Below are 25,366 nucleotides of genomic sequence, written 5' to 3' on the forward strand. Positions count from 1 at the left end.
ACACTCATTGAAAATGTTGGCATTGCCTGAGCCACACTTTTCAACAAGATTTCCTTACCGGCCTGTGATAATAACCTCTTGTTCCAAGATCCAATCCTCTGTTTGATTTTAACTTCTATGTATGCAAATGCAGCCTTCTTGTTCCTACCCACAAATGAGGGTAACCCTAGGTATTTCCCAAAGTTGGGGGCTTGAGCAACACCTAGTATTTGTGCCACCATATCCTTATCATTCTGTCCTGTATTCCTGCTGTAGCATATATTGGACTTATGATAATTTACTTTCTGACCAGATAAACTCTCATATAACTGTAAACAACTTTTTATCTCAGATGCTTCCTGCCTATTTACTCTGAAAAACAGTAGGCTATCATCTGCAAAAAATAAATGAGAGATCGGCGGTGCTCCCCTAGCAACCCTGCAGCCATGTATTAAACCTCTATTCTGCGCCTGCTGCAATAGCACTGGAAGCCCCTCTGCACAGATAATAAACAAATATGGAGATAACGGGTCCCCTTGGCGGAGGCCACGCGTGGGCGTAATGGAGGAACTGCGAGAGCCATTTATCATAAAGTTATACGACACAGTAGTCACACACAACATAAGCAACTCAATCCATCTATTATCGAATCCCAGAGCTAATAACATCCCACGGAGGAAGGGCCATTCCATGCGATCATAGGCTTTGGCCATATCAAGTTTGAGTGCACTCCAACCTACAGCCCCGCACTGTTTCATATTCAAGTAGTGCCCCACTTCCACAGCTACAAGAATATTATCAGTAATCAGCCTGTCTGGGATAAATGCACTCTGTGAGCCAGATATTATACTCTCCATTAATGGCTTCATTCTCTGCGTAATCATCTTAGCCATTATCCTGTAGATCACATTGCTCAATGCTATTGGGCGAAAATCTGCTACCACCTCAGGGGTTTTCTTTTTCGGGATGAGTACCACATCCGTATTATTCAGGTCAGAGGGGAAGACTCGATTATTAAGGCAATTTACTATAAATGCCGAAATATCGTTACCAACTACATCCCAGAAATGTTGGTAAAAACCTGGGTTCATACCATCCGGTCCAGGAGCTTTGTCAGGGGCCATTGCAAATAGGGCGTCTTTAACTTCAAATACCTCAAAAGGACGTAATAATGATTCATTCTGATTCTGGGTTACACGGGGGATACTCCAGAAAACAAATTGTCACCATTCACAGGATTACAAGAGGAAAAGATTTGGCTAAAATAATCCAAGATAATCGTACTCATAGCACCTCCTTCCACCCAATCCCCATTATCATTCATAAGTTTATAAATAGTATTTTTCTTCTTACGATGAGAGGCGTACATGTGGTAGAATTTTGTATTAGCATCTGCATTCTTTAGCTAGTGTTGCTTGGCTCTTTGCCTCCAGTAAGCATCCTCCTGGATCTCGATATTGCTCAGAATTCCTTCCAGGCGTTGGAATTCATCCAAGGATGCCAGATCAGTCCGACCCCTAAGATGTAATTGCTGTTTTCGTAGGTGCCTGATCTTTTCACCAAACTTATGATACCGGTCTCCGTCCCATCTCGACAGTCGGTTCCCACAGTGTGCTATACAGTCTTGGATCCCTTCACTCCTCCCTTCCTCCCATGACTTTTCCACCACATTCCTGCATCCATCATCATATATCCAGGCCATTTCAAACCGAAACCCTCTCCTTCCTCCCCCTCCGTTTTGGAATGTTCCATAGACATTCAAAAACAGTGCAGAATGATCAGATTTCCTCATCAGATTATTAATAACTCTGGCCCCAGGCACAATCTCACGCCAACCATTAGATGCTAATACTTTATCCAATCGTTCTTCAATGCAAACTGGCGTACCTTTTCCTTTTTCCCAAGTAAAACGGTAACCCTCCATAGGCAACTGAGTCAAACCACAGTGATCAATAGTCTCCCCAAAGCCGCATAGGAGATTATTAGGATGAGGATTACCTCCTCTCTTCTCGTGTTGAAACAGGAGATCATTAAAATCTCCAATCATAACCCATGGTAAGGTGGACCGGAGTGCAAAGGATTTAATCAAATCCCACGCTTCTGCCCTCCTATGGCGCTGTGAGTAGCCATAATAACATGTCATTCTCCACCTCGGAAAATTGGACATATTTACCTCAATATCAATATGGTTTTTGGAGTAGCTCAATAGACTTGCCGTATTTTCTTCCGCCACAGCAGTGCTAAACCACCACCACCCTGCGGTGTCGGATCAACATAAAAAAGACCATCAAAACCAAGAGTGACACGAATTCTTTCAGCATGTATTCGTTGCACCATGGTTTCCATAAGAAAAATAAAATCAGGCTTCTTCTGGGACGCAAGGTCCGTTAATTCTCGAACTGTTCGTGGATTGCCCAAGCCACGACAGTTCCAGCTGATGGTACTCATAATGACGGGCGGGTCTGGGAACCAGAACCCGCCATGGACAAGTTTTTTTGGATCTCTGTCATAACCACATCCCCACCAACATTCACATCGCCCCCATCATTCAGCTCGGCCCTTCTCCTCTTAATCGCAGCCGTGACTACATCACTTTCCCCTTGTTCACGTGAAGGCTCAGATGCCCCACTCTCCTGCCTGTCAACCCGTGCCCTAGGCACAATATCCGACCGTGTCCCCGCCATAGGATTACCATTCATATCAAGAAGCCATGAAGCACCCACTTTCCGCGGCCCCTTCCTAAATCCAGCACGTAAACTTTCATCGTATGGATATTGTTCAATCGGCACTCTCGCATCTCGTGCCTTTAAGCAATACTTATGTAGATGCCCCATCATACCACAGAAGTAGCAAAAGTTGTGTAGCCTTTCATACTTGAAATTAACCCAACAAGTCGTTTTATCCCTCTTCATTAGTTTCATACGCCGTTTTAGCGGCTTCAAAACAGAGATTGAAACCCTAATCCGGTAAAACGTCTTCCAGGGTGCATTAGCAAATCTATCATCAATCTTAATAAAAACTCCCAAAAAGTTTCCTACCTGCTCCAAAATAAGATCAGAAGTATAGCCCAACGGCAAGTCATGCACTTGTATCCACATATCAACCGTGTTCAAAGGCACCGAGACCGGTATCTCCCTATCTTGAATTTGCTTGCAAACGAATGTGTGATTCTCAAAGGACCATGGACCACCATCAAGAACCAACTGAATATCCGTTTCATGAAAGAACACAAAGAGAAAAAGCCCCGGTTGCAACTCCGTGACTCGTATTCCCTTCACCGGCTGCCATACCGAAGCCATGACCTGGCTCATAAACTCCGCCTTCACAAGCTTAGTAGTCAAGAACCTATCCACCAGGCGCCATGTTGGTACTGTTTCGGCAGGCTGCTCGTCGTCCTCCTCCCCCGTCGGCACGAAGACGTCGTCTTCCTCATCGTCTAAGGTGACGTCCGCCCATCGCCGGCCCAAAGCAGCGACCGCCTGCGTCACTGTCGCCTGTTCCATACCTCCTGTCGCGTAACGCCGGTGCAGAAACCGTAGGAAACAATAGTGATCGCCGGAAAATTCTTGAGAGTCAATAAGAGAGAGGAAACCCTAGCAAAACCCTAGAGAGAGATGTCCGTGAATAGTATGTGTATATATTAATTTTATTTTCTTTTTTAAACAATTGGCCCCCAAATTTGGGGGCCAATTGTTAAAAAAAAAAAGAATTATATACTTATATGTATTATATGAGTTAAATATATTGGTCATGTTTGGTAAGATAGTTAACTTATCTATTAATTTTAACTTATTTGATTATTTTTAACTATTTAACATGGTTAAAAAATTAATATAAGTGTTTGGTTAATCAGTTTTTTGTAACTTCAAAAGTTAAAATTTAAAAAGATACTCAAAGCAATTTTTTCAATTAGCTTTTTGAGAAAATAAATTATACCAAACAGCTAACAACTAATTTACCAAATATTTTTCTACAATCAAATGTTATCAATGTTTACTAATTTACCAAATATACTTATATACATATATTATATGAGGATTGTCAACCCGGTTACCATTCCAAATGGATGTTCATAGGTTTGAACCCCGGTGGTGGGGACTTTGATTCTTTGATTTTCTAAAAGTGGTCTAAGTGGGGGGGGGGGGGGGGGGGGGGGCGGGGGGGGGGGGGAGGTCAAGTTCTGAATTTCGAAGATTGAAGTTCTTCATTAAGTAGTTTAATTAGGGTCTGGAGGAGTGGTTCAAAGTGTACAAAAAAAGACTCTTAGATGTAAATTCTAGAGCATTTTATACTTGTAGTGGTAGTCACAGTCTTAACTTGACTTTGTGTGCATGATATTGCAAATAGTTGTGGCGAAACAAGGGATTCCTTTAGAGTAGTGCAACGTATTTATACAATTGAACAACTATTATTTATATATATGAAATACTTGAAAAGGGGCCCAAATTATGATGTTGTACAGGACCTCCATTTTTATTGGAACGGCCCTGCCTATAAGTGCATGTAATTTTGCCTTATTAACATTCATTTCCCGCAACCATTCATTCACCTACTTATAACTATAGATGCAACTACTTATAACTATAGGTGCACATACTCTCACCTATAAGTGCATGTAATTTTGTCTTGTTAACATTCACTTCCCGCACCCATTCATTTACCTGGGTGCACCTACTTATAACTATAGGTGCAACTACTTATAACTATAGGTGCATGTAATTTTGTCTTGTTAACATTCACTTCCCGCAACCATTCATTCACCTGAGTGTACCTACTTATAACTATAGGTGCAACTACTTATACCTATAGGTGCAACTACTTATAACTATAGATGCAACTACTTATAACTATAGGTGCACTTTGTATTGATGCTCAGTGTAAATTTTACTTGCACCTATAATACATTTTACTTGCACTTCGATGTTCAATTATTTACGAAAATACCACCGCGTTTTTTTTAATCCATTAGATCTGGACACGTGTCGCGCGCTGATTGATTCGCATATTCCTTCCTGGGCGCTTCATTCGCACCTGAGTGCAATTATATATATATATATATATATATATATATATATATATATATATATATATATATATATATATATAAACATTTTTAAAAATGTAACTTTTAAATACGAAAAAAATGAATATTATTTGTAGACTTTACTTTTTTAAAAAAAAAAAAATTGAATTCAAAAAAAATAAATAAAAAGTCTACGGACCGGGCCGCGGGGCCCGTCAATCCGCATGGGGCAGGCTATGGTTGCATGAATCCTAGCTCACGGGCTTGTTGGACCGACATACAAAAGCCCGTAAAAAATTAGACCCGAAATTTTTTGCATGTGCATTACTTGGAAAATGACTACCAAAAAAAAGAGGAAGTCATTTTATCCCAAAACATACTTATTTTACTTTGACTAATGCATCATTTTTCATTGACCTCATTTTCCTCCCTCTTGCCAAACATTGGAAACCTGGAAAACATTTTCCAGAAGTCATTTTCCGGATTTCCAAACGCACCCTTAGCATGGTAATAATATAATATAGAGATGTAAAAAAAAAAAACTATAAATATTATAATATGATATAATGGTCACTTTTAAGAGAATGACACCACTGTGGCTCATCTTGAGGGATGGTCACAGGATTGAACTCCGGTGGTGGGTATGAATTATTGACGTTGATCACCATTGACCGCCACTAATCACTGTTCACCACTGCTAAAAAAAAAAAAACAATTTCAACTGGAAAGACAATTTCCGGTCATCTTCTCCAGGAGTCTCCACTGGAGAAAGACGACATCCGGTCGTCTTCCCCACTGGAGAAGGTCCTAATTTTTTAAAATTTTTTTATCGTCGCTGTAATTTTTTATTCGTTAGAATATTGTCGGAATTTTAAATGACCAGTTATTCTAGGTGAATAATTGACTACTAGGTGTCTAGGTTTAGACGCCTCAAATAACAAGTTCAATTGTTTAATTACTCTTTTTTAAAATTCGAGATCTTAATTATATTTTTGAGTAAAATTCAATGGTCTATTTGACAATTTTTCCAAGAATATCATCAACCGAAGAAAAACGTAAGATATCCTTAAAACCAAAGACTTGCAGGTGAGTTCTCCAGTGGCGCTATAAAAGAGGCGGGAAAGAAAGGGCATATAAACCCTATCAGCAAGACAGCAACTGAAGAAAAACGAAATTCTCCGCAGTCCGCACTCACTTAACATTTTTACAATCTCTGTTCTCCTGAAATTTCAGCCTTCTCCTTGCAAATTTCTCTCTCACAATGGGAATCAAGGTGCGTGTAATCTGACTTCAATTCAAAATCGATAAAATATAGTAAAAAAGTAAATACTCGTTTGAAATTGTGAACAATTTAGGGTTTAATGAAGCTGTTGGCGGACAATACTCCAAGAGCCATGAAGGAGCAGAAATTCGAGAGCTATTTTGGCCGCAAAATTGCTATCGACGCCAGCATGAGCATCTATCAGTTTCTTGTATGAATTATCATTCTCGCACGCTACATTATATTGTGTAGATATGCAGGTTTTAACTGTAAAAATGTGTTTTTTGAACTGTATGCTGTAGATTGTAGTGGGAAGAAGTGGGACAGAGATGCTCACAAATGAGGCTGGCGAAACTACTAGGTACAGCTTCCCTACATCTATTTGTTGGATAAATAAATTGACTTTTACATTTTATTTTGTTTTTACAATTCCTAAACAGTAAAATCTTGTAACAGAGAGGTGTATTTGCTGCTATAACCAGCATTGTTGTTAATTTATTCTTGGATAAAGATATAAACCCTTATGTGTGGCTCTTGATAGTGTATAATAGCCGATACTGATATTCTATGATATGTGTATTTGCCGATTATTCTTAGACTTCAATATTAGAAACCTTTGTTCCTGTAATTGATTTCAGTCACTTGGTTGGGATGTTCTCTCGGACGATTAGGCTTTTGGAAGCCGGAATAAAGCCAGTGTGAGTTGTCACATTCCCTTTGTTGCATGGCGGAATAGATTTTTCACATTTCCTTAATGATGTGCTATTTCCAAATTACTGCTTCACTCTAAATTCTCTTGCCTTTGCATGCCAGCTATGTTTTTGATGGGAAACCTCCAGATTTGAAGAAACAGGAGCTTGCAAAGCGGTACTGCTACTTACCCTTTTAACAATCATTATGTTTGGAAAATGGCTCTGGTTATCATCACGTTTTGACACCATATTTTCTATGCAGTTATTCTAGAAGGGAAGATGCTACAGCTGGCTTAGCTGCGGCTGAAGAGGTTGAATAGTAGTAAACATTATGCTGTGGCAATGGAAATTTTATGCTCATAATTACTTTGTGTTCCATTTGTCATGTCCCTTCCAAAACCAAGGGAGCCCTTTGAGGGAGGGGGAAGAAATTGGTACCCTTTAGATTTGCATTAACAGAGTGCTTTTACTTTCTATTTGCAGAGTGGCAATGTGGAGGATATTGAGAAATTTAGTAAAAGAACTGTAAAGGTTGGTTCATTGTATCTCTGTCTGTTAATTAACACTGGTTATTTTCACATCTTACTTTTTGAACTGGCGGTTTGTATTACAATACTAGTGTATCTTATTCCTCTGTTATCTTTATTGCTTCACATGATGCTCGGTTGGCCTAACTTATGTTCTGTTTAAGCCAAACACTTGAAATTTTAAAAGAAAAGAAAACGGCTTGTTAAGGCTTATATAAGAGGATAAGATGAAACTGCACCCCAGCACCCCCCCTCTTTTCAGGAATCTCCAAAGTTGTGGATTTTTATTTGTACATATTGTTTTAAGCCTTGTTTTCAAGAAGCTCAAGCTAGGCTAAACAAGCATTTAATGTTTACAAACCTCTTTAACTCTTTTATGGCTAAGTGGTTCCTGAACCTTGTCTTGACTTATATATTTTGAAATGACTTGTCAAGTTGTAGCAAATAGTAGGAGAAGGATGGGGAAGAAATAAATAAACTTCCATTGTTTATGCATGCTGTCTTGAGTCTCGGACATTTTTTTTTACTAAGTGAAACTACATACTCTATTTTCACTTTACATTAGCAACTTTTAGATGAAAATCATACAGGACAATGGGACACCCAGGCTGAGAGCTGTGAAGAGGTCCTCAGTCCTCTTACTTCAAGGGAGATAGAGAGTGTATTTAAAATCATTTTGAATTGCTGTGTAGACTTTAGAGACCTATGACCTGGCTCTAAGAGAAGTGGGGAATTTGGACTTCCAACTTAAATCAGGAGCTTTTGGTGCATAGTTGTGTAGTTTAGGTGGTAAATAGGACCTTTTATTTATTTATTTATTTATTTTTTATTTGTAACTTAAATGTTAAAAGAATGCAATAAATTATTGACCAATTACCAAGATATACATAAATTTGCACATACTATTGATACTCTACTCTTGGATTTTGCAGGTCACACAGCAGCACAACAGTGACTGCAAAAAACTTCTTAGACTGATGGGCGTGCCTGTTGTTGAGGTGACAACAAATGACTTTTAGCTGTTTGTCTGTCTCATTGTTCATGTGTTATTCAAATGACTTTCCTTAACTGAACTGTTCTTTTCTGAGAGTAATTTATATGCTCCAATTACCTCATCTTTTGTTATTAATTATTTTTCTGGTGTTGTTCTCTTAGGCTCCTTCTGAAGCAGAAGCACAATGTGCTGCACTGTGCAAGTCCGATCAGGCATTCATCCTACTTTACATGAGAAATTGCCCTGTTTCATTATTTTTCTAGTCTAGGATAATAATGTAGACAATATTACTTAAGGAAATATTCATGGGTTTCACATTAAGTGTTACTAAGGTTCTTGATCTTCTGGGCAATAAAAAGAATTCAGTAGTTTATTTACTGTACATATAATGTAATTTAAAAAAAAAACATTTGAATATTTCATTGGTAGATTTCAATCATCCTACTCAATCAGCTAAGGAGAATGAATCGATCTAATGCATGCCAGGTTTATGGTGTGGCCTCAGAAGATATGGATTCCTTAACCTTTGGAGCTCCAAAATTTCTTCGCCATTTAATGGATCCTAGCTCCAAAAAGATCCCTGTAATGGAAATTGAAGTTGGAAAGGTACTAATGACACTTGAAAAAATATACTTGGTGTACTATTATGAATTTCACTTTTATTATTTATTAACAAACTTTTTTTTTTTCAGGTACTAGAGGACTTGGAACTCACAATGGATCAATTCATTGACCTGTGCATTCTGTGTGGGTGTGATTATTGTGACAGCATTCGAGGTACCTAACCACTTTAGTATAACTATATTCACAAATCTTAAACATTTTTATGTTTGAAGTTGGATATTACCTAGATATGTAAAGCTGCTGATATGAGTGATATCTGTTTCTTTTTATTTGTTTGTTGACTTTGATCTATGGCTAGAGATTTGTGTTTGTGGTGATAATCAATAATTGTATTCTTAATATTAGGAAATTTCGTGTTACGTATCCATATTGATTGGACTACTCCTTTCTTCTTTTTCTTACTCTCTTTTCTGTGCTAATTTCAACAACTGAGTGCTTTATGAAATATTTTCATCTGCAAATAAAGAGGGTGGTTTTGGTTTTAGCTTTCTGCTTTCTAAAAAACCAACACGATCTGTTAGTGCCATAATATCTGTGAAATGCGGAGCTCAACCTGTGCACAGCCTTAAATAAGATACATTATTGTTGTTGGTTTTGTGTATGTGTCCTTTCTGCTCACTGCATTCAGATGTCATCAAGTTTAATGTTGTACTAATACAAAATATATCTCTATAACAGGTATTGGGCCACAAACTGCTCTGAAGCTTGTTCGCCAACATGGCTCATTAGAAAGCATACTGGAGAATATAAACAAAGAAAGGTGCTTCTCATCTTTTAATTTGGAAATTTTCTACCGAAAAGTACAATTTGGGATAAACTGGAAAGCTCTTTCAAACATGCAAGTTATACGAGAGCAAGCAGTATATAAGTATATTTGTTTCATATTGTTTCTTTTTGGTGGGTTCCCCTTGGACTTGGGAACATACGACAGAGGTTACCAACTATCTTAATGTTAGAAATACGAAATTAATTGTTTCAGAGATGCCTTGTATGTAATTTAGGCAATCCATTAGCTTATATAAAACTTAAAACTGCTAGAGAAGTTTCTTTGTTCTCTACTCCTTGATGTTTTTCCATTTATGTGAAAAGCGTGAATATTACATGCATTTTAACACTAACTTTGATTCAACATTTGGAAATCTTTCTGTAGATATCAGATACCTGATGAGTGGCCATATCAAGAGGCCAGACGTCTCTTTAAGGAACCATTAGTCTTAACTGGTGATGATCAACCTGAAATCAAATGGGTTGCCCCAGATGAAGAGGTAGCTTTCTCTCTGTTGGTACTCAAATTATTTTATATTTTTTCTTCTATTAATAATTTCGTATAAATGTATAATTGTTTACACTTTATTTTCTTTTAGGCTTTGATAGAATTCTTGGTGGACCAAAATGGCTTCAACAAGGACAGAGTTACAAAGGTATGAATGATATCTATTGTTCATGTTTTTGTATGTACCTTAAAAAAACAAACTATTCTGGTTGTTTTTGGAAGACCTCAACTCAATCTTGATCTGGTTTATTCAGGCGATAGAAAAGATCAAGGCAGCCAAGAATAAGTCTTCTCAGGGGCGGTATGGTTTTCATATATATAGGACCAAGTTCTTAACTTTTGTTTTATCCTTAAAATTTTTTTCTTCCTCTTGACCAGGTTAGAATCATTCTTCAAACCAGTTGCTAACACATCAGTACCAGCTAAACGGAAGGTACCATTTTAGTGTTAAAAAAGCTGTTTCTTTATTTACTAATGGAAAATGAATAACTACAATGTTTGAAAAGGGGAAATTAGTCAATTATTTGGATTATTATGCATCTTTGACAATTGTGGTTGTTTAAAGTCTTATGGAATCTTCATAATCATGCCTTAGAATACACTCCTATAATCATGAGAAGTTTGAGCACCTATGTCTATATTGATGTTTGAGGGCTTCATTTTGTCCTCTATGATTTATGCTTCATCTGCCTCTCCTGGGATTGGAAGAAGTAATCTTATGCTATCTACTTTTTCATCATAGTATTATCTTTTCTCTTCAGTTTGCGCCATTTGCATCTTTCTGATTGATGTCTTACAAACTGCTAAGCTTCTCTTTATTTGTTCCATAGTTACTATAGTTTCTGTAAACATTGAGTTATGTGTTTGGATGGTGGAACTGTCTTAGGGACAAAATCTAGTTTTCGAGGGTCATCAAGTCACATGTTTTTGCAGATTCAGAAGAAAAAACTCAAATTTGTAACATATCTAATCCGTAGGGTATCTTTTTCATTCCAAACATGATTGGCATAGAGGATCCAGCTTTGGATAGTTCTACTGTGTCTTAGATTCTATATGTATGTTGTCTTAACTTCTACCATACTGGCTCACAGGGAACCAAATGTGTTCTTGTATCTCCGATTCCAGTAACAAATTTTAGAATGTTCTCCGTACAAGCTTCCTTTATGCGAACCCAACCAAGGGCCTTTTGCAGCCTAATCCCGCCATCTTTAGATTTGAGTTCAAATTACTCCATGCCATTTATCAGAGGTGTCTGCTTCAGCATATGAAACTGTAAACCACTGATGAACCCCCATCTTAATTATATCTTTGCCCACTGCTTTTTGGTACATTTTCTTTGGCCACTGTTAATAACGTAGAATCTCTCAAAACTTTGGTGAGCCCATTAGGTTACACATACTGGTAATTTACTAATTCCATTTGCAAAAGTTGTCAAAGTTTGCTAAATGCAAATATACTGAATTGTCGAAGACTTGTGAACAGTAACTTCTTAAGGTTTGCAGTACTCCAACCATATTGGACTCATCATGGAACTACCTTTATGAGACAAATTGCCAAATAGCAAGTAGTAGAGGGGGATAATAGACTATTAAATTTTGAATTGCAATCATCTTACACCAAAACCTATTGAGTTTTTTTTTTTTTTTTTTGAAAGTTCAATCGTCATGATAGTTAATGTTCTGAATCGTTTATTTATCTTGCTTACATATACTGGAAATATGTCCATGGTGGAACATTTGATCTGATTCATATGCTCTGCCCTGTTTAATGGCAGGAAACAACTGGAAATGCTGAAAAAGGAACGGCAAACAAGAAATCAAAAGCTGGGGGTGGGAGAAAGAAGAAGTAAATGTTCTTAAGGTACAGTGTTGATGGGTGTGCTCCTTAGAAGGTAAGATTGTTTTCTTTGCGAAAGCCAACGGCTTGAGTGATATGATAAATCATACTCGAAAATGGATTTATGGAGTTTTCTCCTGTTTTCCGTGAATCAAGTTTGTAGTTTGTACAACTAGTAGATTTATAATTTATGTGGTAATTTGGAGTTTCATGTTCTCACTGTTTCCTTTATGGTTAACAAGTTTGTTTGTAGGGTTTTCCAATCTCTTCTCCTAAACTAATCTATCTATATCTATATTCTATATATATAATGACAGAAGTGATTGTCCAAGTTTTCGTATCCTAACTTAGGGACATTTTATTAATATCAACATCATTGGATAAAAATGTCATTTAGAATTAATATTTAAAAAATTAATTACACTTTCCTTTTGAGAAATTATACAAATTTATAATTTATAATTCTCACCTTTTCTACCTATAAATACAATATATTAGTGACTTTGGAAATTATTATTCATTTTGCACTGTCCCCTCTCCTCCCCGTTCTCTGTAAATCTATCTTGGTGACTTTGTCATCCCTTCTTTCACTGCTCAATAAATCAATAGTTATTGCATGGACCACGACTCAAACGACGACGTTTTGTTTAATTTTATATTTTCGTACGCCCAATTGCAATATACATTTTTATAACTCATAATGTATATTTTTTTAAAGCATAATATACATTATTCTAACAAATAATGTACATTATTCTAACACATAATGTATATTATTTTTATTCATAATATTTACGACAATGTTTTGGACTATGGTCTACAAAGCTATGTGGACCACGGTTTACGCAATAATTTGCCTCAGTAAATACAATAGATTGGTGTTGTACCCATGAAAGCGTAAGTATCTTTTTACAGTTTTCAATATATATATATATATATATATATATATATATATATATATATATATATATGTTTAAGTTCCAGTGCGGGTGAATGCTTCCCGTGCGGTTGTGCAGGTGATTAATGTGGATGAGTTTTGTACTTAATGTGTATGAGAGTTGTGCTTAATGTGCGTGTGTAGTACTTAATGTGCGTGAGTTTTGTACTTAAGGTGCGTGCGTTGTGTGCTTAATGTGCGTGCGTTGTGTGCTTAATGTGAGTTGTTGAAACTTTAAAGTGCATGAGTTTTGTACTTAATGTGCGTGAGTTTTGTGCTTAATGTGCGTGAGTCTTGTGCTTAAGGTGCATGAGTTTTGTACTTAATGTGCGTGAGTGTATACTTAATGTGAGTTGTTAAACCTTAAGGTGCGTGTGTGTTTGTGCTTAAAGTGCGTGAGTTTTGTGTTTAAGGTGCATGAGGGTTGTGCTTAAGATGCCTGAGTTTTGTGCTTAAGTTATGAATGTATTTTGTTTGTGTGTTTAATGTGCGTCTGTTGTGTATTTAAAGTGAGTCAGTGTAATGCTTAATGTGAGTCCACCCGCACCATATATATATATATATATATATATATATATATATATATATATATAGGGTAGAGTTCCAGTGAGAACATGTGCTTAGGTGAGAACGTAAGAACACATCATGTGCATCCATCTAATATTTTTTAATGGTCTAAATTAGATTAAGTGTGTGCAAACGCACATTAAATGTGTGCAAACGCGATTTAGTGTGTTTGCACACATTTAATGCGCGTTCGCACACACTTAATCTAATCTAGACCATTAAAAAATATTAGATGGATGAATATGATGTGTTCTCACGTTCTCACCTAAACACATGTTCTCATATGATCCTAACTCTCTATATATATATATATATATTTGCAATCGTCGCTGGAGGCGTTCTTAGCCGTGCTGGATTTGATGGACGGGGGCCGACGTCTAGCGCAAGAACTCCAAAGCTCTTCGGAAAATACAAATGTTTTCCATCGCTATGGAATACTTTGGAGAAAATAGAGATTCTTTTTTGAGTCATAATGTGGCGTTTGGTTGGAGGGAGGAAATTATGTAGGAAAAGAATTGCAATTTCATGGGAGATGAATTAGTGGGAATAAAGTGAGAATTTAAATTCCAGTATTTGGTTTACAGAAATAAAATTACTGGAAATTTCAATTTCAATGTTTGATATACATAAGAATTGAAAGGGAATAAGTAGTATAAAGTTCAAAATGCGCATTGTTGTTGTCTGACATTAATTTTAGGTTAAAAAAGAAGAGGGTTAATTCTGTCACATTATTATTATTATTATTATTTTTTTTTCTTCTTGAAACCCATGGAATTAAGGGAACATGGAATTTTAATTTCATGAAAATGAGAGAATTGCAATTCCTTTCAACCAAACTAAGGAATTTAGTGTTCTTTGAAATTAGGTGGGAATTAAGTGGGAATGAAATTTAAATTTCTTCCAACCAAACGCCCTGTAAAGTAGATTATGGAAAAATTTATATAAAGAAAATCAAGAAAGGGTGAAATTCAATTGTAATCATATTAATTATTACCACTCCATTCACCTTACTCTCTCGATCAAATCCTAGCTTAATTAGATTGTTTCATCGATCTCTTCCTCACTCTGATCTCACATACATACTCTTCTATCTGTAGGCATGAATTGAACAAAGAAATAAAACGAGTTAATACCCAAAATCGTCCTCGATTATAGTGGTTTTTCACAATTTCGTCCTAAACGACTTTGGTGACCTAATATCGTTCCAGACTTTTGTGTTTCGCTCAATTTAGTCCTTCATTTGTTATTTCGTCAAATTGATGTTAAATAAATGGACAATTCAGTAATGTCAATATTGATCTCTCTTTACTTTCAACTTGTGAAGTGCGAAATTCCTCTTTCTTGTATGAATTACACCCAGAATTACTCCCGGACCTGCAAATCAAATTTTATATTCGCAGTTTTAGGAATAATTTTGGGAGTAATTCGTAAAAAAAAAAGGATTTTGCAGTTCACATGTCTATGAGTAAAGGGATGCCAATATTAAAATTACTGAATTGTCTATTTATTTAACACCAAATGGACAGAATAACAAATGAGGGACTAAATTGAGCAAAAACACAAAAGTCTGGGACTAAATTGAGCGAAACACAAAAGTCTGGAACGATATTAAGTCACCAAAGTCGTTTAGAACGAAATTGAGAAAAACCACTATAGTCGAGGACGATTTTGGGTATTAACTCGAAATAAAACTAAGCCTATATATGGTAGTAGTAGTAAATATAATAATTAACCAAAAATAAAATTAAGAATGATATGATATGATGAGAAGGGCACATGCGTAAATGCACGGGGGGCGACATCTGCTGCATTCCAAATTTCCACAAATAATTGGTCCAAAAATCGCAATCCTTCACATGCATTCCCTTCGTCACGCCGTTTTCCATAAAATCCCCCCCCCCCCCCCCCCCCCCCCATTCAACACCAAACTCAAATATTATTATTATAGGCATATATATATTTAGCAAACACCAATATTATTCCATTAATACTGGTTAAGAGTCCCATATTCAAAAAAAATAAATACATAAGTGTATATATATATATATATATATATATATATATATATATATATATATATTTATTTATTTATTTATAAGAGCATGCGTTAGAATAGTTAATTGGTTGAATTCAGTGAATTGAATTGTATTATTATTTTTGCCACTATTAAAAATGTTTTAAATATTCAAACATTCATTTATTTATGGACCCTTTAATTGAGTAATATGAAAGAGGATTATGGTATAAGGTAAAAACAAAACATTTCCCATATTATTCATCATCTCACTCTTTTTGTACAACAACAACACAAGATACAACATTTTTCCTTAACAACACACACAAAGTATTCCACCTTATTATACATTATTACCCGCACGCGCATCGCACGCATGTATAGAGAGAAATAGATGCATGCAGTGATGGTGGTTTAATTTCAGTTGCGGCGGCGACTGGCGGCCGGCTCTTTGTGGGCGTTGAAGTAGACGGTGGCGACGGGGCTGTCCAGCTCCAGGTGGTGCGCAAAGGCGCGAGTACAGAAGTTGTTCCGGGAGGTCACCGGCGGCTGCAGCTCCCCGAGCACCTTCTTCTGCTGGAAGAGCACCAATATGTAACGGTGAATCCCCACCGTTGGTTTTGGCCCCATGTAGGGCACCGCCTCCTTCCCTGCATGTGCCCACCAAACACAACTCTTTTATTTTAATTCACTTAATTGAACTTTACTTTAATCAGCCAGCTTAGTTGACGTGAGTGACCGTGCACTTCACATTTTGTCTGGATGAAAATAGTTTAAAGATTCTCTTGTACGTACACTATGTCTTTTTAATTGGACTAATGGAAATCACTGCGGGAAATTATGAAATTTCCGACCACCTGAAAGTGATCTTAAATCATGTTGAAACTTGTTCCTATCACTTTTAGTATTCGGAAAAACTTTTGTTGCTATTTCTGGCTACTTTTTACTTTCGACTTGATTTAAGATTACTTTCAGATGGTCGAAAATTCCATAATTCTCAACAGTGAATTAACCATATGATATAAACAAACTTAAAGGTGCCTCCTACTGTTACGACACTTTAATCAATTCAGTTATTTTTAAAAAGTTTGACATGAATAACTTTTTAAAGAAAACCTAAGAGTGTAGTCTTTTGCCAATTGTCCCGGGTATGCATGGCACTCCATTTTAGGTGATACTTGGCAGATGCTAGGCTAAACCAAGTGTTATCCAATTTGAGTGGGGTCTTGGGGGTGGGGTAGGTATACTCTACATGCACCATGGCTGCCCTGCATGGATGCATGGCTCTATATTATTTACCTTTTGTAATATCATGAGTGTTTCCCGGAATGTCAGTCACAATCCTGATAAATGTAACCATAAAATTTGGATTTAGTTAGATGGAGAATTATTATTGCATGCAATGGTAATTAATTAAGAAATAAACAAAACAAAACAATAATAATTCTTATACCAGTGTACCAGCTCCCTCATGCATGGCTCACTGGGACTCGGGGCATCTGGATCCGTCATCACCTACACATACAACACATGAATTAACCAATTGGAAATATACAATTAACCAATCAGAATTATATATGGAATTAGAGAACGAACCAAGGTATAGAACTGGGTGGAATCACCCCCGATATGGACTCTAGGGCGGTCAGCAACCATGGAGGGCTTGACGTCACTGCCACTCGTGATCGCCTTAGGGCCGTAGTAGACCGCCATATCGACGGTGGGCACAAACATGTCCACCACATCTCCGATCACCCTACCCACCACCAATGGATCGACATTTCTCCTCACCATCATCTTCGATATATATATATAGAGAGAGAGTTGTAGTGTATGTAGTGTTAGTAGAATATGACTAGCTATATGAGCAACGAGGAACCAAAGTAGCTTTAGCTTATGATTGATGTTTGAAGAGTAATATAATTATATTGTTGTTCGAGGAAAACGAGGTTTATATAGAGGAAAGGAAAGGGCTCAGCTGGAAATTAAAATAATTATATTAAATTATGAAATGGAGTTCCGTATACAACCTAGTGAACATGCAGAGGGCAATGGAAAAAGCAAGATACCACGTGTATAGTATATATTTTCACTTAGCTTATTATTGCCTTAATTATATATAAAACTAAGCTAATTAACTCCCAACATTATATTAATTTGATCTTGCTTAATAATTAATTAATCATATATTACACGTACACAAACATAGTACCATGGCCCTAGAAACCTAGTACCATTAGGTTTCAAACTAGTTGAGTTATAATTGAATTCTATATTCAGGGAAAATTTTTTACGTCAATCAATCAGTGTATAGTACGACCTTTTAACGTTTACACTATCTTCCAACCACACAAAAAATAAATTAATGTTTGACTTTTTTGAAGAATTTTTTCAGAGTGACTGAGTCTGGATTATACGATAAGTGAGTAGATCTGTCGTACGTATAGTAGTTAAAAGATTTCCAGTCTCATTATATATATGGCGGTAAAGAATAAATATAATGCTGCATATATACCCCGCAGGGTGCAGCGCCACCAGAAATTGTATGTAGTTGAATATATATGTGTGTGTATGTATACATGTAATTATATTGTGAAATAAATAAGAAGCGAAGAGGGGTTCTTATGAGTTTGGGACACGCGTAGGAAAGCGTCGCAGGAAAACCTGGCGCCAGTTACAGATGGAGAAGAAGAGCTGTAGATGAGAACAGAATCAGACAACTGGAAAATTCATAAATATATACACAATTGCATGCACAGCACAGACAAAGTTTTATTGTATGTTTTTAATGATAATATTGATGCGGTACGAGGCTTTAATTTCCCTCCCATGTTTTACGTACATGCAATATATATAGTGCATGCGTTTTCTTTTTTCTTTTTTTTGGGCGATGATTCCTTAGCTTTTCCATGCTTTCTGTTGCTCTTTAACTGCTTGCTATCCCCCAAAATTCGCAAGCTTTCACTGCATATATGCCTATATATATATATATATATATATATATATATATATATATATATATATATATATATAAAAGTTCCCGTGCATTTAAGTGTTTCTCGTGCGGTTTTAACGTGCGTCAATTTTGTACTTCAAGTACGTGAAGTTTGTGCTTAATGTGCGTGTGTTTGTGCTTGATGTGAGTTGTTGTTGAGAACTTTAAGTGCGTGAATTTTATGCTTACGGTGCGTGAGTTTTGTGTTTAACGTGAGTAGTGGTTGAAACTTAAGGTGCCTGAGTTCTGTGCTTAACATGTGTGTGGCTTGTGCTTAACATGCGTGTGGTTTGTGCTTAACATGCGTGTGACTTGTGCTTAACATACGTGAGGCTTGTGCTTAACGTGCGTAAGTTTGTGTTCTGAAGGTGTTTTGTTTATTTGTATGCTTAATGTGCCTGTGTTGTGTACTTAAAGTGCGTCAGTTAATGTTTAATGTGCGTCCAACCGCACGGGAATCCCCCTCTCGCATCTGAACCCTTCCATATATATATATATATATATATATATATATATATATATATATATATATATATATCATTATCCTTGATCACCACTTTTCCTTTCTTTATTTTCTCTTCAACAAGGAATGTACAATTCCGAATAATCACGGACCTCTCATGATATACAATAACATAGACTGAGTACTATATGCAATTTACTAACTGGGGTGTTTGGTAAATGGCTTGTTAGTTGATAGCCCGTAGCTGATTGAGTTAATTAGTGAGTTTGACTAGTTGATTACATTAGTTGATTGTAAAAAAGTGTTTGTTAAATTAGGTGATTTTAGAAAAATGTTTGGGAAATTCTGATTACATACAAATGACTTTTTAAAAAAGTTGATCGAAAAAGCTACTTTGAACAACTTTTTGAATTTTAGCATTTTGGAACAGTAAGTTGTTAGAATTAATCACTCATATTGATTGTTTAACAAAGTCTAACCGATAATAGTGGTTAAAGGCAAATTATGCTGTGCATCCGTATGCACCATGCATGGTGCATACGGATGCAAAAATGACGTCGTTTTAATAAAACGCGCGTCTCCCCTTAAAAAAAAAAATCAGGTCGATTCCCAGCAACAACATATGAACTAAGATTCCATAATCGATGAACTATAATTTCATAATCGATGAACTATAATTCCATAATCGATGAACTATAATTCCATAATCTAATCTATGAACTAAAAATTCCAGAATGAATGAACTAAAATTCCATAATCTATAAACTAAAATTTCAGAATCGATGAACTACAATTCCATAATCGATGAACTATAATTCCATAATCATTGAACTATAATTCCATAATCTATGAACTAAAATTCTAGAATGAATGAACAATATAATGTTGTTGCTGGGAATTGAACCTGAATTTTTTTTAAAGGGGAGACGCGCGTTTTTTAATAAAACGACGTCGTTTTGGCATCCGTATGCACCATGCATGGTGCATACGGATGCACAGCATAACTATGTGTGGTTAAATAAGTCAAAATTAACTGATAGGCTAACTATATATTTTACCAAAATGAGGCCCGCATGGGCAGCTCAACTGGTCATAGAGGTGAAGTTTGGAAAGTATGACCAGGGATCGAGTCTCATCCGCGGCAATGTAGGAGCAACCTCTTAAAGTGAGGGGAGCTCTTGTGCGCAATAAGTAAAGGTCTAGCTTCGATGGTTCAAAAAGTATTTTACCAAAATGAGTTGATGATAAGATTGAAAATACCAAATTCGAACACTTAGGTTAATGTCTGCTACTATGATTAAATGGGAAAGAATTATAAGTATTAACACACAAATTGTATTTCAGAAATCATACAAATTTGTTGCTGTGACCACATTTAGCAAATAACACAAGGCAAATTTTACTGTGGGTAGCATGAACCGAGCTCAGTTTTTTTTTTTTTTTTTTTTTTTTTTTTTTTTTTTTTTAACACTAGTTTTATTATAATAATAATGTTAAAATATCATTTTAATTATACTTCATGTATTTGCTATCCAGTTTCATTTTGTACAAGCAATAGGTTTTTTAGTAACATTATATTAGAATTTTAATTCCAAAACATGTTCATTTAATTGACAATATACATATCTTTTTAATTCTACTATAGGTTCATTTCATAATATACATATTTGTGGCGTATCACCATATCTACTCAGTTTGTTCCTAAGTGATAAATTATGGGCAACGACACGAGATTGAGCCATGGCAGTCGCAGTGTGGGAGTTCTTGTGGATACTAGACACTAGCTTAGTCCGAATTTAGTAGTCTAGAAGCAAGAGAATTTCGTCTTTTGTGAGCAAGTATATTAATTAAATTGTGCAAATCTTATTTCAATTCATTGCATATAAAATCACTACGTACCTCGGTGTACACATTTAAAAACACTAAATCGCGTTTGCACACATTTAATGCGCGTTCACACACACTTAATCTAATCTAGACCATTAAAAAATAGTATATTAATGCACATGATGTGTTCTAACGTTCTCACCTAAGCATATATTCTCACTGGAACTCTACCATATATATATATATATATATATATGGTCATTCTCCTATGAGATCGAACCCCTCTCATATGAGAACTGCGGACAAATAGGAGCCATAGAAATGAAAAGATCAACACCCTTGATTTAACCAAGCCATCCAATTCATTGCCACATAATTAGCAGCACAAGTGATGAAGCAAACAGACTTGGATGAATGATGAAGGAAGCAGCAAGGGGCACACTTGTCTTTTCCCCTTCTCTTTTCTGTTATAACTGCCACTGGCAGTTCTTATATAAAGACTTCTTCTTCTTCTTTTGCAAGTTGTAACACAGAATGTATCTCCTCCTTCCATCAACATCAATAAACACTCTCTTCCCTTTTCTATTGAATGCTTCCACCACTATGTATGCCTGAGCTTCCTACATGGTATCAGAGCTCCGCCGAAGCTACGCCGCCGCCGTGACAATGAATACCGGAGCTAATTCAGCCGGAACTATGAACACACCTCCGAATCAGAACACTGCAGGTCAAGGACCGAATTTGCGGAATGATGAACTTGATGATCCACTTTATCTTCACGTAACCGAGAATCCAAATATGATTCTCGTTTCTCCTCCATTATCGGAGCTCAACTATGCTTCATGGAGTAGATCCATGAAGATAGCCTTGCAAGTGAAGAACAAGTTCGGTCTAGTTGATGGTTCAGTGCCATGTCCAGAGCAATCCGACTCCAGATTTGCTACCTGGACAAGATGCAATAAGATTGTGTGTTCATGGATCCTTAGATCCGTCAATTCTACTATTGCTGAAACTGTTCTCTACTATGAGAAGGCAGAAGATATATGGATCAAGCTCAGAGACAGATACTCACAAGCTGATCCACATAGAATAGCAGAGCTGCAGAACGAAATATACATGAATACTCAAGGCAACAAATCCATAAATGAGTATTTCACAAAGTGTAATGCCTTGTGGGAACAGATGAATGCTATGAGGCCTTTACCAGTGTGTGAATGTAACCCTAGATGCTCATGCAAACTCTTAAGCAAGATACAGAAGGAGAAAGAGGATGATCAAGTCATTAGATTCTTAGAAGGACTAAATGATGAATTTGAATCTATAAAATCAGGAGTCCTTGTTATGGATCCAATTCCAACCATGGAGAAGGTCCTCAACATGGCTCTGAAAGTAGAAAGAAAGATCAATGGTTCTTACAGTCAAAAGAACATTGAAGTGATCCAATCCAGTGCTGTTCAAAATAACCAAGGCCAGTCTACAGAAGAGCTGGGAACTGTGGCATTTTCTAGCTCTGGAAATAAGAAAAAATTCAACAACAATGGTGGAAGGAATGTTCCTAAGTGCACACATTGTAACATGAGTGTCCATACTGCTGAGAAATGCTTTAAAAAGCATGGCTATCCCCCTGGTTGGATACCGGGATATAAATCTAGAAGTAGACAGAATCAGGACATGCAAGGTGCTGTTAATCAGGTTGGAGACATTGGACTATCTGCTGAGCAATTTCAAAGACTTTTGAGCTTATTACATGGTCAGAATCAAGAGAAATCAGCCACCTCAAGTGCTGCCATAACTATGAGCAACTCTGGAAAGAAATCAGAATCTAATGAAGGCAGGTCTATTCCTAATCCTCATATCAATAATGTTATATCATCTTCTGCTATATGGATTCTAGATTCTGGTGCTACTGACCATATCACATGCTCATTAGACTATTTTGAAAGCTATCACAAAGTTTATGGAATTTTTGTTAAATTGCCTAATGGGGAGACAGTCAGTGTAACACATATAGGTGAAATCAGGCTGCAATTAAACTTGTTGCTAAGCAATGTGTTATTCATTCCCTCTTTCACATTCAACATTATTTCTGCTAGCAAGTTAACCAAACAAGGGGAGTGTCAGATTATTGTGAAAACTGATTCATGTGATATTCAGGGTCTTTGTGGAATGATGAATGGTTTTGCTGAACAAAGGAATGGCTTGTATCTGCTCACTGATCCTCCAAAAAGGAAGAATTCTATTACTGATGATATGGTGAAATGTAATAGTTTGTCTTTACAGCTTTGGCATTGTAGATTAGGACATTATCCTGTTAATAAGATACCCCTTTTGAATGGAATAAAAGATGATCAATTGAGTAAATCTCTTGATTTTGTCTGTGAAGCATGTCATTTTGCAAAACAAAGAAGGTCTGTCTTTCCTATCAGTAACTCTAGATCTGAGAATTGTTTTGATCTCCTGCATATGGATGTCTGGGGTCCATTCCCTGTGGCTTCCATAAACAAAGAACACTATTTTTTGACTATTGTGGATGACCACAGCAGGTTCACTTGGCTACACCTTATGAGAAACAAGTCAGAAGTAAGAAGCCTATTCCAGAATTTCTATGCCTATGTCCATACTCAGTTTTCCACCAAGATTAAAGCCATAAGGACAGATAATGGCACTGAGTTCATAATGAATGATTTCTGCAACAAAAAGGGCATTGTGCTCCAAAAGTCTTGTGTGTACACACCTCAGCAAAATGGAGTGGCAGAAAGAAAGCATCAACATGTTTTGAATGTAGCCAGAGCTCTTAGATTTCAATCTGGAATGTCTATGGAATTTTGGGGTCACTGTGTCATGCATGCCACTTACTTGATTAATAGATTACCTCCTGCCAAGATTGGTGAGAAATCCCCTTTTGAGTTGCTGTTTGGTAGAAGTGTGGATTACCATCATCTTAAAGCCTTTGGTTGTTTATGTTTTGGTTCCACCATTTCTCATGGCAGAAATAAGATGGAGGCAAGAGCCAAGAGATGTATATTCTTGGGGATCCCTGCAAATGTGAAGGGCTATGTGTTATATGACATTGCTAACAAACATGTTTTCATATCCAGGGATGTTCAGTTCTATGAGCATGTTTACCCTCTTAAGGAACACAAATCAGGAGCACAAGATGAAGAGATGATGTTTAATCCTGTGCTACCCTTAATACCTATATCCACTGACATCAACACCACACCCCTGGAAGATACTGCCACTCAACCTCAGGTGTTAGAAATGACCACTCCTGAAATCAGCACTCCTAGTCCTTTATCTCAGAATACAGAAGCAACAGAAAGAGATCCTAGACTCAGTTCTCAGCCCTATCATACTGACAGTATGGACACAGATCTTAATGAAGATAATGAATTGTCCAATGAGACACATAATGACAGAAACACTGGAGACACCATGGAAACAGAAACATATCAGGCAGATGTTCAGATAGAACCAAGGAGATCAGAAAGAGTAAGAAGCATACCTGCTAGACTACATGACTATTATTGTCATTCCATGAAGGCAGGAAGGTCATCACCACACACATTAGATAAAGTCATATCTTATGATTGCTTACCTCCCACTCATAGAGTCTGTGCAGCCTCTATTTTGGCATCAAAGGAACCTCAATCATACAATGAAGCTGTTAAAGAAGAAGTATGGAGGAAAGCCATGCAGTCTGAGATTGATGCTTTGGCTGAGAATAAGACATGGATAATGACAGACCTACCACAAGGAAAAACACCCATTGGCTGCAAATGGGTATACAAAGTGAAGCATAAGGCTGATGGTTCCATAGAAAGACACAAGGCTAGGCTGGTTGCTAAGGGTTACACTCAGCAGTCAGGTGTGGACTATGTGGAAACTTTTTCTCCTGTGGCTAGAATGACTACAATTAGGACATTCCTAGCTGTGGCAATTGCAAAGGGATGGGCAATCCAACAACTAGACATCAATAATGCCTTCTTACATGGAGATTTAGATGAAGAAGTATATATGGTTTCCCCCCCTGGTTTTCAGAATGATAAGAAGCAAATTTGCAGATTACTGAGATCCTTATATGGCCTTAAGCATGCAAGCAGACAATGGAATGCTAAGCTTACAAAAGCCCTGCAAGAAAATGGTTTTCAACAGTCCTCAGCTGATCCATCCCTTTTCATTAAAGCCTCAGATTCTTGCTTCTTGGTTCTACTCATTTATGTTGATGACATATTAATTGCAGGGACAAACACTAGACAGATTGATAGCTTGAAGCAGTTCTTGAATGAGTCCTTTAAAATAAAAGACCTGGGGAACCTTAATTATTTCCTAGGGATTGAAGCATGCAGAACAC

General features: G+C 36.8%; 3 protein-coding genes across 4 annotated transcripts; 1 reads left to right on the forward strand and 2 right to left on the reverse strand.

Moving 5' to 3' along the window:
* Window positions 1-1,384: 1,384 nt before the first annotated feature.
* On the reverse strand, window positions 1,385-2,122 carry LOC109164729. Its single transcript, XM_019313276.1, has one exon. The coding sequence runs from the start codon at window positions 2,120-2,122 to the stop codon at window positions 1,385-1,387; it is 738 nt and encodes a 245-aa protein (XP_019168821.1).
* A 3,953-nt stretch (window positions 2,123-6,075) lies between these two features.
* Window positions 6,076-12,472, forward strand: LOC109164600 (flap endonuclease 1). 2 transcript variants are annotated; one of them, XM_019313117.1, is made up of 18 exons: window positions 6,076-6,275; window positions 6,358-6,474; window positions 6,566-6,624; window positions 6,902-6,961; window positions 7,077-7,130; window positions 7,218-7,266; window positions 7,439-7,486; window positions 8,415-8,480; window positions 8,638-8,688; window positions 8,963-9,082; window positions 9,169-9,253; window positions 9,779-9,860; window positions 10,251-10,365; window positions 10,465-10,521; window positions 10,628-10,674; window positions 10,752-10,806; window positions 11,465-11,645; window positions 12,148-12,472. In XM_019313117.1, exons 1-17 carry the CDS (start codon window positions 6,264-6,266, stop codon window positions 11,639-11,641), a joined length of 1,254 nt encoding a protein of 417 aa, XP_019168662.1. In that variant the 5' UTR covers window positions 6,076-6,263; the 3' UTR covers window positions 11,642-11,645; window positions 12,148-12,472. The 2 variants fall into 2 exon arrangements, with proteins under 2 accessions (XP_019168662.1, XP_019168663.1); XM_019313118.1 differs by lacking the exon at window positions 11,465-11,645 and having other exon boundaries at window positions 6,078-6,275.
* Window positions 12,473-15,957: 3,485 nt separating this feature from the next.
* Window positions 15,958-17,627, reverse strand: LOC109164977 (protein MOTHER of FT and TFL1). The gene is made up of 4 exons (XM_019313549.1): window positions 17,324-17,627; window positions 17,181-17,242; window positions 17,027-17,070; window positions 15,958-16,377 (listed from the first exon to the last, which is right to left on the reverse strand). The coding sequence occupies exons 1-4, from the start codon at window positions 17,522-17,524 to the stop codon at window positions 16,148-16,150; spliced, it is 537 nt and encodes a 178-aa protein (XP_019169094.1). The 5' UTR covers window positions 17,525-17,627; the 3' UTR covers window positions 15,958-16,147.
* Window positions 17,628-25,366: the final 7,739 nt, after the last annotated feature.

Source organism: Ipomoea nil, unplaced genomic scaffold (assembly GCF_001879475.1).
Source record: "Ipomoea nil cultivar Tokyo-kokei standard unplaced genomic scaffold, Asagao_1.1 scaffold3069, whole genome shotgun sequence".
Taxonomy (NCBI): Eukaryota; Viridiplantae; Streptophyta; class Magnoliopsida; order Solanales; family Convolvulaceae; genus Ipomoea; species Ipomoea nil.